This window comes from Plecotus auritus, assembly GCF_963455305.1.
Source record: "Plecotus auritus genome assembly, chromosome: 6".
In the NCBI taxonomy this organism is placed as follows: Eukaryota; Metazoa; Chordata; class Mammalia; order Chiroptera; family Vespertilionidae; genus Plecotus; species Plecotus auritus.
This window is the reverse complement of record NC_137773.1, coordinates 15,454,273-15,470,161: the sequence shown is the minus strand read 5'-3', so window position 1 is coordinate 15,470,161 and position 15,889 is coordinate 15,454,273. Positions and strand designations below refer to the sequence as shown.

The 15,889-nt window shown below is 43.7% G+C and overlaps 1 protein-coding gene across 9 annotated transcripts in view; it reads right to left on the bottom strand.

Annotated features, from left to right (window-relative positions):
* EBF1 (EBF transcription factor 1) overlaps nt 1-15,889 on the bottom strand; it is a 389,962-nt gene that overhangs the window by 361,917 nt on the left and 12,156 nt on the right. For all 9 annotated transcript variants that reach the window (XM_080671574.1, XM_080671573.1, XM_080671571.1 and 6 more), the window contains exon 5: nt 10,920-10,993. In XM_080671574.1, the coding sequence (XP_080527700.1) occupies nt 10,920-10,993 (74 nt within the window). The remainder of the gene's footprint in view (nt 1-10,919; nt 10,994-15,889) is intronic.

The window sequence follows — 15,889 nt, the reverse complement described above, 5'->3', positions numbered from 1 at the left end:
TATATCCCTGAGAAGAGAATCAGCTTCCAAATTTGGTGCTAATTCTGTGTCTCCCATATGTTCAGAAAGCAATACTAAGAATTGTATTTCCTTTGTCAAAGCCCCAGCTAAAAACCACTCCACCCCCTATAGTTTTTGCCTGTCTGATTCTGAGGGAACTATTTCCTTCGGGCCTGAGTTCTGCAGTGCTGGTGCTCTGGGGATAGAAGGCCTAAAGTGTCCCAATGTATAAGACACATGAGGAACAGGAATGAGAAGTACAGTAGTTGGGCTGAATGCAAAAAAGTAAGTTAAAAACTCAACTCCATCCTCCCTAAACTCTGATCCTCTATGCCTACATTTCAAGGGCAGAGGAGCACAGTGGTTAAAAACACTGGCTCTGGAATCAGACAGAACTACCTGTGTCGCCTTACCCCTCACAGCTCATAGTTCCCTCATTTGTAAAATGGAACAATGATTGTACCCACCCCTAAGTGAGGAGGCGCAGATTCAATGCAGTAAGGATGTAAAGCCGGGCTCCATGACTGGACCTACTAAGCGCTCAGCATCACTGTCACTCCCGGCTCCTGCCTCCTCCTCAGAGGCAGCAACTCTCCAAAAGCAGCCCATCTACAGAGCCCCATAGCCCCCTTTATCCACGGAGAAAACCAATGAATGGGATGGCCTATATTCTCCTGTTTTCCTTTTTTTTTTCCTTTTTTTTCCAAAACAGTGAGTGGGCAATGCAAGTCCCCAGTGGCCACGCCCTCACCAAGGTCCTGCCCAGACTAAATGTCCTCTTCCTTCCCCCTCCCCCCGCCCTCCAGTCTCCTCCAACTTGCATGATGATAATTGTGGAGTAGAATCTACATCTCAAGCTTACCTGATTCTCTCCCTCCCCACTGCCACCACCCTGGTCCAATCACTTTCATTTGTCCTTGGATTCCTCCAGTGGCCTACTCTTGCTGCCTACTCTTTACTCCCTGTAACAGCCTGAGTGATCTTTTCAAAATGTCAATGGGACTGTGTCACTTCACTGCCCAGGACCTTTTAATGCCTTCCCACAACACTTAGAATAAATCTATGGCATGACAGGATGCCAGACCACCTCCCAATCTCCTGTCACTCTTCTCCAACTTGCCAAGCTGCAGTCTCACTGGCCAATTTCAATCTCTCTGATAGGCACGCTCAGTCTGATCCCAGGCCCAGGTCAGGCCAGGCCTCCCACCTGCTCTGCTCTCCTTCGACCCCTCCCTAGTTAGGCAGCCCCTGGTCCCCCTTCAGACTTCAGCCTCTAGGCTCTTTCCTCTGAGAGGTTGGCCCTGACATCTGCCCTTAATCAAAGTTAGGTCTGTCCTGTTTTTCCTTTCAGGGCACTTAACACAATGAAAGTCCATTCTTGCATGTATATATTTGTGTGTGTGGTTTTTTTGTTGCTATCTTTCTCCTTGCACACCCCTCCCTCATTAACCCATATTTTTCTTAAAGGAAAAAACTGTCAATTTTAATTACCTAAGGAGCAGCATAAAACCTAGAATAGAACAGAGAAGCGCAAATATTGGATTGATTAACTTCATGAATGAGTATAACGTATCGGGGTGATGGAATATAACCCATGAAAGCGGAAAGGTGACAGATAAAGAGAGCCACGCTGACCCTCTGGGCAGGCACTCCCGATGGAAAGAGGGGGTTGCTATCACCCCACCCCATACACCAAACCACCTCCCCCAAGGGAGGGCCACACTAGGCCAGAGATTTGTCCTTTGACTTAAGCACTGTCCCAAATAAAAATGACTTAGAGAGAAGCCAGAGGATTTGAAGAATAGCATAAATAAGAACCATCCCCTCTGTGCTGTGCCCCAAGGGACCCAGTGGAGCAGGCAGATTCGAAGAACAGGAGTGCGGAAGGAAGGACAGAATAGGACTAAAATGGGGGAATGAACGAAGAGAAAACAGAATCAAGGGGCTGCTGGAGGTCACTTATCACTTATAAAAAACTTTAGGCAAAGGATGAAAAATATTCCAACAGGTTCCTATCTCCCAGGCCATGTCACTGCATCATATAGTTTTCCCAAAATGAGACACCTGGGCTCTGCTCTGCTCCTGGGGTGATGACAAAATAGTGTCTATGGTATGAGCCCACTTTAAATATATATTTGTGTGTGTGTGTGTGTGTGTGTGTGTCTGTATGTGTGTATACATATATATATATATATAATATATACATGTACATGTATATATGGAGTTCTGTGCAGCATTAAAAATGAATGAAGGTGGGTTTTATGAATTATCATGAAAAGAAGTCAACATTATATTGTAAAGAGAGAAAAATAAGTTGCAAAATAGTATGTACTGTATGGTCCAATTTCTGAGAGAAAAATGTGAGGAGGTGAGGGAAGCGAGGGGGAGAGAGAGACAGAGAGAGACAGATAGACAGAGAGAATGTCATAAGCATGGTCCACACCCTCATGTCACTCAAATCTCTGCACAAAGTCACTGCCTTAGAAAGGCTTCCCTGACCACCCAGAGCTCTCTAGCCCCTTACTCTGCATCACTTTTCTTCCTAGCACTCCCCACATTATATTTAATATTGATTTATCTTCTTCATTATTGTCTGACACTCACACTAGAATATAAACCCCATGAGGACAGGACCTTAGACGTTTTTATTCACCTTTATATCCCCAGCAACCAGGACAGAGCCTAGTACACTCTGGGCCCTCGGAAAATATTTAATAAATGAATACCTCAAAGCTGTAACCTATAGCAAGGGAAATAGGAATGGGGAATAATGGAGGGTGTATATTTTATTTAAAAACATTTTCAGTCTTCTGCTTTGTATTGCATTATTACTTTCCAATGAAAAATCAACTGTCAGCGGGAGAAGGAAGGTCTTCCCTTAGACTGAGCTGACATGGATCCCCCTGTAGCTCCCTAATTCTAATCCGAGCGCCAAGCAAAGACCTGTCCTTCTTCCCATGACTGTTCCCTGCCCTCGAGAGTCCTCTGTGCTCTGAGCTGAACCTCCCCTAGTTTCTTCCATGGAACTCAGAAGAACCCAGAAAGGTGGCACCAACCTCCACCATACACAAGACAGGCATCAACCAAGGATGGCTGAAAAGAGCACAGATTCCTTTACGTGTAAGGCAGAAGAGGACTCAGAAAGAAACACTATAGTATGTTGGGACAACAAATGCAAAAGCATTTCAAAGGAAAAGTTACCATGGTAGTGAAAGAACTCTCAGTAATAATTATATCCTCATTACTGTGTGATGGATGCGTCTTCATCTAGTCTAAAAGGTGTTTCTCCGGCTCCTACTTGTGTGGCAGGCACTGTGCCAGACTCAGATCTGGTATTGGCTCCCTAATGCAGACATCTATCGTGTGGGAGGGCTTGGAGTTGCCTAATTTGTTTTGTCACAGGGCAGGACTCCCACTATTTCACGTCCCTTCTCAACCTGCGACCGAACTGGCAGGAGAGCAATGTGGCCTGTCACAGGAGTAGGATACCCAGCACCTGATGCCATAAGTACACTGTGGACTCAAAACAGCAGCCCTTTCCCCAGCAGGCTCGTGCGTCTCCTGGACAATTCTGCACACCCAGGGAAAGGCAAACTTATGAGTCTCTTCCATAGCAGCCTGACACAGGTGGTGTATCTCCAGTGAGCTGACACGCAGCTCCATAAATCACGGCAAGAAATGGCTAGATGTCTCCTAGTCACGGGACCGGCAGATCCTCATCTTAGGAACATGCAGTTTTTCCGATAAGTAGAGGCTCTCTCAACTAGAGAAAAACACCATATCAATCTCTAAGCTTTGCAATAAAATGTAAAATGTCTTGCCTGTTTATCCAAAGTGGCTGGAGAGGGAGATATAGGAATTACCCAAAGAGTCTGATAAATGGTTGTGAGGATAAGTTCATTCTTTCCCTCAGTTTATATACATTGTCAAGTTTTCCCATTCTTTTTTTTTTAAATATATTTTATTGATTTTTTTACAGAGAGGAAGGGAGAGGGATAGAGAGTTGGAAACATCGATGGAAGAGAAACATCGATCAGCTGCCTCCTGCACACCTCCTGTTGGGGATGTGCCTGCAACCAAGGTACATGCCCTTGACCAGAATCAAACCTGGGACCCTTAAGTCCGCAGGCCAATGCTCTATCCACTGAGCCAAACTGGTTAGGGCAAGTTTTCCCATTCTCTTAAAAAAAAAAAAAAAAAGACTTGCTCCATCTTGAGTTAGTTTCTTTGCTGTCCAACCCTCTCCTTGCCAAAGTCTCCACCAGTTCTTGCCACCTTAACCCCATAAAAACTGGCTTTGTTCACCAGTGACCTTTTTGCTGTTTTTCTCAGTCTCCATACCCATGTGGAGCCTCCCTAGCACTTACATGGATGGCCCACATCTTTGAAACACCCTCCTTTTCTTTCTAAGGCCTGGATGCTCAAGGTTCTTTTCCCTAATTCTTGAACACACCCTCCCTCCTTGCTAATGTGTGATTATTCCCCAAGAATGTATCCAAGGACCCTTTGCTCTCTTTTCTCCCACCCTTGTCAACCCCTTCTAAGCCCATAGCTTCAACTCTCACCTTTGGGAAGAGACCTCTGAAGTGGGTTGTCTTTCACCCTGACTCTCTTCCCAGCTCCAGGTCACAGGGCCACCCACCTTTAGACCTCTCCAAAGAGAAATCCTATCTAGACCACCAACAAACGGGCCCAAACACTTCTTCATGCATCCTCTAAAATCCTTGTCCTATCTCACCCTCCTCCCCATTTCTGAGGCTACTACCTGCCTACAAGTATGTCCTGTCTTCTCTGAAGAGCCACAATCCTTTGCCTCAGCTCTGATCACAGTCAACTCTTTCTACAGAGCAGTCTGGTACTCTGCCCACAAGTCTCATCTAATCTGTCAGCTCTCCTACGACAGGACTCAGTCCTTTTGGGCTCGGCATTCCACAGTGCTTTGCACTCAGTAGGGGCTAAAAGAATGAATGAAAACATCCTTAACCACCACATTTAGAATGAACAAAGTACATTATGAAATAAGAGTGGGGAAGAATGGAGGATATATATATCCTCCATTCTTCCCCACTCATATATACACATACACACACACACACACACACACACACACACACACACATACTAGAGGCCCGGTGCACGAAATTTGTGCATGGGGGGTGTGTCTCTCAGCCCAGCCTGCACCCTCTCCAATCTGGGATCCCTCTCACAGTCCAGGTCTGCTGGCTCCCAACTGCTCACCTGTCTGCCTTCCTGATTGCCCCTAACTGCTTCTGCCTGCCAGCCTGATCACCCCCTAACCACTCCCCTGCAGGCCTGGTCACCCCTAACTGCCCTCCCCTGCAGGCCTGATCCCCCCCAACTGCTCTCCCCTGCAGGCCTAGGTCCCCGCCAACTGCCCTTCCCTGCAGGCCCGGTCGCCCCCAACTTCCCTTTTCTGCCAGCCTGGTCTCTCCTAACTGCCCTCCCCTGCAGGCCTGGTCACCCCTAACTGCCCTCCCCTGAGGCCTGATCCCCCCCAACTGCTCTCCCCTGCAGGCCTGGTCCCTCCCAACTGCCCTCCCCTGCTGGCCTGATCGCCCACAACTGCCCTCCCTTGCAGACCTGGTCCCTCCCAACTGCCCTCCCCTGCTGGCCATCTTGTGGTGGCCATCTTGTGTCCACATGGGGGCAGTCATCTTTGACCACTTGGGGGCAACCATCTTGTGTGTTGGAGTGATGGTCAATTTGCATATTATCCTCTTATTATATAGGATTAGATTGGATAGAGGCCTGGTGCATGGGTGGGGGCTGGCTGGTTTGCCCTGAAGGGTGTCCCAGATCAGGGTGGGGATTCCCTTGGGGCATGAGGCAGCCTGGGTGAGGGGCCTGTGGTGGTTTGCAGGCTGGCCACGCCCCCCCAGCAACCCAAGCGGAGCCCTGGTATCTGGGATTTATCTATCTTCTATAATTGAAACTTTGTAGCCTTGAGCGGAGGCCTGGGCCCGCCAGGGTGTTCGGAAAGCTTGGCTTCCTCCATTGTCAGGGGCAACCCAAGCCTCCTGCTCTCTCTGTGGCTGTAGCCATCTTGGTTGGGTTAATTTGCATACTCGCTCCTGATTGGCTGGTGGGTGTGGCTTGTGGGTGTAATGGAGGTACAGTCAATTTGCATACTGCTCTTTTATTAGATAGGATATACTAGTAGCCCATCGCGTGATATCGCATGCAGTAGGCCGCCTGCCACTTCTGCGAGAGCCAGTGGGAACCGCAGTGCACCACCAGAAGCCGCGCTGCTTCCACAGGAGGCGGGAGAGACCCGTGTTCATTCCGCGGGAGCCAGGAGGGACCTGCGCAGATTCCGTGGGAGGCGGGAGGGATCTGCGCTGCTTCTGCAGGAGGCATTCCCGCCATCTCCTCTCCATGCCTGCACTCAGCTGCGGAGGCTGCAGGCCGGCCCCCTTGTCCCTGTCCATGTCCACTCCAGCTCTGGGGGGCCAGCCCAAGCCGGGCACAGCAACGAAGCAAGCATTCCACTAGGCCGCTCATGCTGCCCGCTCTCAGCGGCCGCCCCCCTGGGACTGGGGGACTCAGGCAGGGCTAAGAAAACTAGGCGCCGCCACCTTGTGGTTATGGGTGCCACCATCTTTATGACGGAGTGACAGTTAATTTGCATATTACCCTTTAATTAGATAGGATATTCTATATAATAAAAACCTAATATGTTAAATGTCCGGTCATCCAGTCGTTCGTTCAACCAATCAAAGTGTAATATGCTAATGATATGCTATGGCCACTCAACCACTCTCTATGACATGCACTGACCACCAGGGGGCAGACAGTAGGCCAGTCAACCAGTGGCTATGACATACACTGTCCACCAGGGGGAAGATGCTCCAACCAGTAGGTGAGTTTGCTGCTGGAGTCCAGCCAATCGGGCCTGAGCAAGATGGACCAGACATGCCCTGGAGCCCTCCCACGGTCCCTCCCCAGCGACCCAACATCCCGCATCCCTCCCCGGCCCCAATCGAGCACCGGTGGGGTCCATTGGCCTGGCCTGAGCCCTCTTGCAATGCGGGACCCCTCGGGGGATGTCGGAGAGCTGGTTTTGGCTCGATCCCACAGGCCAGACCAAGGGATGCTTCACTTCCTTTCAAAGTTCTCTTATCAATCTTTCACTCTGAACAACTATGTGCCAGATATCTAGCTAGACACTGGATATTGCTGCTATGGCTTCAACTACTACTTCTGCTTCTATTAATATTAATACTAATATTACTGCCACTGCTCTAAATACTAACAATAGACATTCAGTACTTTCTATATGGCAGGTACCATGATAAGCATTTATAGGTTATAGCATTTAATCTTAACAACTACCTATGAGGTAATATTTTTCACCCATTTCACACATGGAACAACTGAGGCTCAGAGGAGAACTGAGTAATTTCCCTGCCTGCAAGTCCTTAGTCCAGCAAGGAATCCAAGCCATGGACCCACAGTTACAATGCCCTGAGTGCTTTGAGGGAAAAGCACAGGATAGAATAAGAATGCCTAACAAGGAGATACAATTCAGGACAAGGGCTAGGGAGGCTTTCCTGAAGAAATCACGCTGAAGTGGGGATCTGAAGGGAAAATCAGAATAAGCCAGCAAAAGAGAAAGAAGAAGAGGCCTGATCAAGGGAGCGGCTGACCCTGAGAACTAAGCCATGGCCCCACAAAAAGCCAGGCACTGATCATGGAAAATGATCGCTCGCCTCAACAGAGCACCCAGCCTGAGAAACCATCCTGTGACCTGGAAGGAGAGAAAACCTGCTTCAGCCTTCCTGGGAGGTTGGGAGCTGGTTCAACCACCAGGTATAGTTCCTGTTTTCCAGTCACATTTAAATACAGGATGTTGAGATGCACTTAAAATCAAATCTCTTACGGATGCAAATCTATGATATATAGATATTAGGTGGCCTACTGGTTGAGGTCAGTTTTTAAAAAAAAATCCTTCATGGGGCCACATTATTTTAAGGCCTTAACCACCAGGTATTATCAAAATGTAATGATAGATTCTAATTTACCAAAAATGTAGAAACTCTCCCAAAATTCCACAGAAAGAGCTCTATGCCACTACTCTATGCCACCAAGTCAACAAGGTTTTGTCTCAAAGAGTAGCAATCATTGTAATCCAATGGTGGCAAGTCCTTTAGTCAACTCATGCCACGGAGTTATCCTCACAACAGAACAAAATGGATTTCTTAAATTTGTAGCCACCTGAGACAAAACTTCCTTCTTTTCTCTTATCTCATTTCTTTTCTGTCTTTCTTTCCTTTTTTTTTTCTTTTTCCCCCTTTTCCGCAACAAAACAGAACCATCCCAAACCCTTTCCTGTCGATGTAAATTCTCTGTCTCCTTTACTATCGCTCCAACGTACTATAAATATACAGTTTTTGTGACATAAACGCAAAGTTTTATTGTGCTGTTAGCCTTGATAGAAAGCACAGCGGAAAGTTGTTTAGAAATTAAATATCTAAAACATGCTATTTTAGAATCCAGGGCCCTCACTATTTCATGTCTGCAATGGAGAAATTTCATCTTGGGGAGAGCAAGCTGTCTTTCACACCATATGGCTAATGGTGGTGCATAGCAATTAGCCAGGCTGATTAATGGTGAACAGACTCTAATTTTATGCTTATAATTGAGCCTGCATTTGCACCCCTGGTGCAAATTCAGCACATCCCAACTTCCACTTACAACAGGCAAGAAATCAAGAGAAATAGGATGGTGTGGAAAGTGAGATTTTTTTTTCCTAAAGCCCCCTAAAGAGCATCTGATTTGCAATTTAAAAGACTGTTAGCCACACAATAGATGACAGGTTTGTGTAATAGGGTCATGGCAGCCTGGTAAACAAACAGTACCCCTTACACATCTATAGGCAGCCAGAAAAACCGTAATCTGTAACATTAACAGGATGGCATTTTGAATATAGCTTTTCCCTATCAGCCATGCAGTACAAACATCATCATTTGCCTTCAGTGGCTTGAGAATTTTATTTTTGCTATTTTTATGTTTCTGAAAAATAGAAAGAACACCAGCAGTAAAGCACAGCAACCAGCATAATAAAATACCTTGGACCAATGAATTTTAAGAACAAGAAAAATATAAACTGCATTAATAGAGGGTATGCTTGTGTGTGAAAGGCATAATATATCTTTAAGTATTTCAAGAACAGAATTATTTCTAGCAGAGTCCAAACATGTGCAGATCTGAGATGCAAATCTATGATATATAGATATTAGGTGGCCTATTGGTTGAGATCCATCTTCCTGTCTGTCTCCTATTTTGCTAGAATCACATGTAATAGAACATTGATAATTCATTCTAATAACATGTTAATTGTGGGAAGCTAAAATACAGTCTGAAAAATAGTAATACAAAGGAGGTCATTTTTTAAGGCTTTTCAAAATGGTTTTACTCATTTAATTCTGTAAAGTGCAACTCAGCTTTAATCATACAATTATTGTATGCAGTATAATGCTGATTTTTGCCTAGTAATATCTTCTAAGAAATTTACGACCATATTTTTGGATTTTGCTACTGCTTTAAAGTTAGAGAAAAGCAACCTGTTTTTGGAATAATTAACAAGGTTTACAAATCACTGAAGTGAAAACTTGTGACACTCCTATATATTTTATAATAATATATTAGAAGTATGTTTTTTAAAGGAAAAGAAAAAAGGAAATTTTCAGACATATACATAATTCTAGATAAAGAAGTTAATATTTGAGATTTCAGTAAGTAAACATGTTTATACATTAAGCCCTTTCTAATTTATTTCCAACTAGAGCTTTAAGACTGAGTTCACTACAAGTCCAGGAGCAGCAAATAAAGCCCACCCATGCTGAAGCCCTAACAGGATTGGTCAGTAATAGTCAGGGGCCAAGCCTGCTTGAGCCCAGCCTGAATGGCTAACAAAGCAATTAGTAGCCTTTCTCTGATGCATAGTGGCATCTTCATGCTTCATCCAACTACTCAAAATATACTGGGAGCCAAGTACCACTGTTACTTTATGAAGAATAAAAATCCTAAACTGCAAGTTAAAAAGTGTTCATTCTCTAATGGGGGAATAAGGACACATATGTAATACTTTAATCTATAAAGAAATTTTTTTTTAAAAAAAAGTGTTCCTTCTCTGGTCTGCTTTCCCACATGTGGAGGACTGGCTGAGATCAGGGAACTGAATGTGGTCCAGGGGCCTGTTTTCAAATGTAGCTTCAGTCAGGTATCAGGCAAAAATAAAGACACTCATTTGCAAGTGACATGAATTTTTATAGTTTTCAGGGACTCCTCTTTGCTATCCTTCCAAAAACTCACCAGCCCTCAGAAATATTAGTTACACTGTCATAGTTACACACTGGGTAACTAAGATTAAGAGATCAGAGTCGGGGGCGGGGGCGGGGGGCGAATGACAGAAAATCCACGCTCAGTTTAAGGAGGAATGCTACCTATGTATGGACGTTCTATTTTTAAGTGGAAGTATTAAAAGCGGGAACCACTGTATACCTTAAGTCTTATCAAGCGGAGGCTTCTGCTAACATCAATAGAACTCTTACTCATTTTACTAGCAATGTGGTTGAGTGCATATATTAACACTAAAAGGGTTATATTGTATTTTATTCGATTGAAAGGAAGAAGGGGAGGGTACTGCTTTGTGCCCATTAAAAGTGCAGATATCAACATGGAAATGTATATCTTACAGGATGGGCTCTGATAAATAATTGAGAACCACTCTGATGCCTGACAATTTAGTGCCAAATACTCAAGTCCATAGGTTCTTTTTAGATTGTCTAATCGAAGATTAAATATATACCCCAAAATAAACCTGAGTTCACCTAGATTGGAGATACAAATTCATCTTCTCTTTGCTAATTAAAGGGAGAGAACAAGGTATTTCTTACCTGCACATGATCTCGTGTGTGAGCAAGACTCGGCACATTTCTGGGTTCTTGTCTTGGCCTTCATACACTATGGCCTGTAAAAAAAAAAAAAAAAAGAAGGAAAAAAAAAAGGCAGGATTTGAGTTAAGAATGGAAACAAGTAGCAGAGAACAAATTATCACAGTTGAGTTCTTGACCACTTCCCCACTGCTGCGGGCCCAGAAGTTTTCAGGAGCTAACGCCTCTCTGGGCTGATAGTTTCAAGATAGTTTGTTAAGGATCAACCCAAACTGAGTGGAAGCAGCTATGTTTCTCTGTGGCCTCATTATGACACACATCTTTGCATCCGTGTGTGAGATGGGTGTCTGTCATCAAGACAACCACAATTCATCCTCAATTCAGAATAAAAGAAATCTAATCAATGACGAGGGGAACCCAGCCGTTTTAGCAGATTGAAATACTATTGATTTAAAATATAGAAAACTATACGGATTTGTATGTATTTCCCTCCTCATTTTACAACTTCCAGCCCCAGCATATAGTGTTCCAGAGATGAGCAGTAGAAAACAAGTGGAGGAGGTATGATCAATGAATTCATTCACTCACTGTCTCCTCTGAGATGATTCATCAATCAGGGAAAACCCTTCTTCCCACCAGCAGGCAGAAAACATGTGCTCTCCAGGGTGTACACCCACCCATACAGTAATGTTCGCCAGCATATGTGTGGGCTTAAGCCACAGAGCCATCTCCCTAAACTAAGAAGAATTACATCCGATTCTCAAAATCTGGAGTCCCAAACCACCTCACCAGCCAAGATGTCTCTGTCTGTTTTTAGTTATGTGTGTACAAACATTTTGCTTATGATCACTAGGAAGTTTCCCTGAGAACTCAGCTTCCTGGAAGATCTACATGTTAATACCTGAGCCAAAGAAAAACTCACAGCTATTAGTAGAGCAGTGCTCTGCATTGGGATACATTTTATTTATTTATTTACTTGTTTATTTTAGTGGGTTTTTTTAAAAATCTTTATTGTTGAGATTATTGCAGATGTCCTTCTTTTTCCCCCCATTAACCCCTTCTACCCAGTTCCCGTCCCGCCCCAGGCCTTCGCCACCCTATTGCCTGTGTCCATAGGTAATGCATATATACATATAATATCTTTGTTTAATCTCTTCCCGCTCCCACCTCCTTCCCTCTGAGAGTTATCAGTCTGTTCCATTTCCATGCTTCTGACTCTATTTTATTCTCCAGTTTATTTTGTTCATTAGATTTCTTATTCGTTTATTTTGATTTTTAGATTCAATTGTTGATAGGTATGTATTCGTTGCCATTTTGTTGTTTATATTTTTATCATTTTCTTTTTATTCTTCTTCCTCTTCTTAAAGAATACCCTTCAACATTTCATATAATACTGCTTTGGTGGTAATGAACTCCTTTAGCTTTTTCTTGTCTGTGAAGCTCTTTATCTGACCCTTCATGATAGCTTTGCTGGGTAGAGTAATCTTGGTTGTAGGTCCTTGCTATTCATTACTTTGAATATTTCTTACCACTCCCTTCTGGCCTGCACAGTTTCTGTTGAGAAATCAGCTGACAGTCGTATGGGCATTCCCTTGTAGGTAACTAACTGAACTGTTTTTCTCTCGCTGCTTTTAAGATTCTCTCTTTGTCTTTAGCCCTTGGTCTTTCAATTATGATGTATCTTGCTGTGGTCCTCTTTGGGTTCCTCTTGTTTGGGACTCTGTGTGCTTCCTGCACTTGTAAGTCTATTTCTTTCACCAGGTAGGGGAAGTTTTCTATCATTATTTCTTCAAATAGGTTTTCAATATCTTGCTCTCTCTCTCTTCTTCTGGCACCCCCATAATGCAAATGTTGGTACACTTGAAGTTTCCCCTGAGGCTCCTTATACTATCTTCATATTTTTAGATTCTTTTTTCTTTCTGCTCTTCTGGTTGTGTGTTCTTTGCTTCCTCATATTTCAAATCATTGATTTGATTCTCAGAATCTTCTAGTCTACTGTTGAATCCCTGTATATTATTCTTTATTTCAGTCAGTTATGCTTAATTTCTGACTGGTCCTTTTCCATTTTGGGGGGAGGTTCCTAGAAAATTCTTGAGTAACCTTGTAACTGTGATTTTGAACTCTATATCCAGTAGTTTGCTTTCTTCCATTTCTTTCATTTGTGACATGTTTCTTTGTCTCCGCATTTTGGCTGCTTCCCTGTGTTTGTTTCTATGTATTGGGTAGAGCTGCTATGTCTCCTTGAGTTGGTAGAGAGGCCTTGTGTAATAGGTGTTCTATCAGTCCCAGTGGCCCAACCTCCCCAGTCACCTGAGCTGGGCACTCTAGGTGCACCCCTTTGTGGGCTGTGAGCACAATCTTGTTGTCGTTGAGACTTGATTGCTGTTGGTATCACTGGGAGGAATTGACCTCCAAGGCAATTGGTGGTGAGGACCAGCTGCCACTACAGTGGGAGAGCTGCTGTTCAGGAGACACCCCTATGGAACAGGACTTGCTTCAGTGGGGCTTTGGTGCTCACTGAGTCTGCCCCTTGAGTGTGTCACTTATAGATGTGTACAGTTATAATCTGGTATGGTCTGACACTGACCACTGGGTACACTGGCTCTTGGTTCTCCAGGGAGGTGCAAAGTCAGCCACTGCCTGAGGCCACCCAGCAGGAGCTACAAAGAGATCTGCAGATTCCTCCTCTTTGTATCGGGTTTGGAAGTGCCCAGATGAGGCCCACCTATGAAGCAAGGCCTGGGAAAGGACAGGCTATTCATATTCAAAAGCCACTGCACACAGCTTTGGTGGGGTTGTAAACTGGATGAGATGGGGTCTTAGGGAATCACCCGGGTGGAGCAAACAGAAATGGCTGCCAATCATCCCTGCAATGCTGAGGTCCCAGCATAGGAACCATGATCCCTATGAGCACTTCTGTCTGGGAGAAAGCCGCCCCCAAGTTCCTGCCCCAATGCCAGACAATCCAGTTCCTCCTCATAGGTGTCTGTGTTGCCTAAAGCCTCGCCCTAGTGCTAGAGCTCAGAGGAAGCAGGACCTTGTAAGTTCAGTTCATGGTGATGGCCTTTTAAGAGGAACAGCTGGGTCTCCAGCAGCCTCTGTGTCACTGAGCCCCAATCTGCAATGGTTTTTACAGCCTGTAGTTCTTACTGCCCATAGGGACTTCATTTCCCAGCTCTGGGACTTTGGGTTAGGGGTCTGGTCAGGGGCTGGGACCCCTTGCTCCTCCAGGCATCCTCCACAGAGAGGATCTCCCTCCGGATTAAAAAAGCGCCACATGGGGTTGCCAGGCCAGCCCATTTCGCGCCTCTGAACCTCCTACCAGTCTCAGTGTTCTTTCTTCTTCTATAGTTGTAGGACTTCCATTCATCCAGCTTTCCAGTGGTTCTGGATGATGGTTGCTCTGTATTTTAGTTGTAATTTTGACATGGTTGTGGGAGGCAGTGAGTACAGACATTTACCAACGCCCCCATCTTCCTTTTCTCCACATTGGGATACATTTAATTTAACACTGTATCACTGCATAATACAGCTTCAAATTGTTAATAAAATTACTTTCCCACATTCACCTAACCCTCAGTTGCTTGGTGATAAAACTACTTAAATTACCCAGAAACTATCCTTATTTGGTACATACAGATGTATAACTAACTTATAGTTAGTTGGCTCTAATGTGCTTTGTTGATGAGCCCAGGACTTTTAGAGCCTATAAATGATGAGGGAAACTTAAGACACTGTGGGTGGGGACCCATGAGCATGCTCTGGTTAAGATATCTAACTCCAATACAAAACAAAAATAGCAACAAATTTAAAAATTACAAAAGCATGTGCATAGAAAGAAAACATTTCCCTACCACTGGCCCACCAAAATGATTTTTTTATGGTTAGCCTATCATTTTTTAACGTTTTATTTTGACATAATTTTAGACTTTCAGAAAAGTTGCAAAGATATATAAGTTCAACATATCTTTACCCAGACTCTTCAAATATTTAAATTTTACTGAATTTGCTTTATTCTTTTCTATTCTTCCTTGAACCATTTATTAGTAAATTGTAGACACACCCTAAATACTTCAGCATATATTCCTTAAAACAAGGAATTATCTTACATAACCACAGTACAATGATCTGAATCAGAAAAGCAACATTGATACAATCATCTAATCTACAGACCTTAATTGAGATTCATCAACTACCCAATAATGTCCTAACAGCCAAAAAAAAAAAAAAAAACACCATATTCCAATACCAATCATTGCATTCAGTTGTTATGTCTCCAATATGGGAATATTCCTGAGTCTTTGCATTTCATGGCATTGACATTGTTGAATACAGGCCAGTTCTTTTGTAGAACATCCTCATTTTGGGTTTGTCTGATGTCTCCTCAGACTTACACTAAAGTTATATAATTCAGGGCCAGAATAACACAGACATGGTGCTGAGTTCTCAGTGTATCAAATCTCACTGTCAACTAGATGCACTACTGGCAGTAAACTCTGGCCATTTGGTTAAGGTGGTGCCTGTTGTCCAACAGAGATCATCAGCCAGACTTCCACACCCTATGTAATTCACAACTATCTTCTGGGGAAAATATCTAGATTATGCTAATATTCCATTATCCCTCAAATTTTCATCCTCTAGTTATGATATGCATTGATGATTTCCTGTATTCTTAAAGGAACTTTTCAAATACCCAAGAAGTTGCTTTACTCAAAAAAAATGCATTATGTGAACTGAAAATGTTTTGTGAACCAAAAAATTATATCTGCCTGCTTTATTTTCTGCAATCACAGCTGGAAAACCAAAGAAATGCTGTAAATAACTGATTAGATCTCATGCACGATGCTAAAAAATTCTAATCACTCATTTCTGTAAAATCCTATTATCACTACATTCTGTATGTTCTCTTAATATCCCTGATAACCTCTGTGTCAATTTCAGTTTTTTGTCATGCTAAACTAGTAACTTGGTAA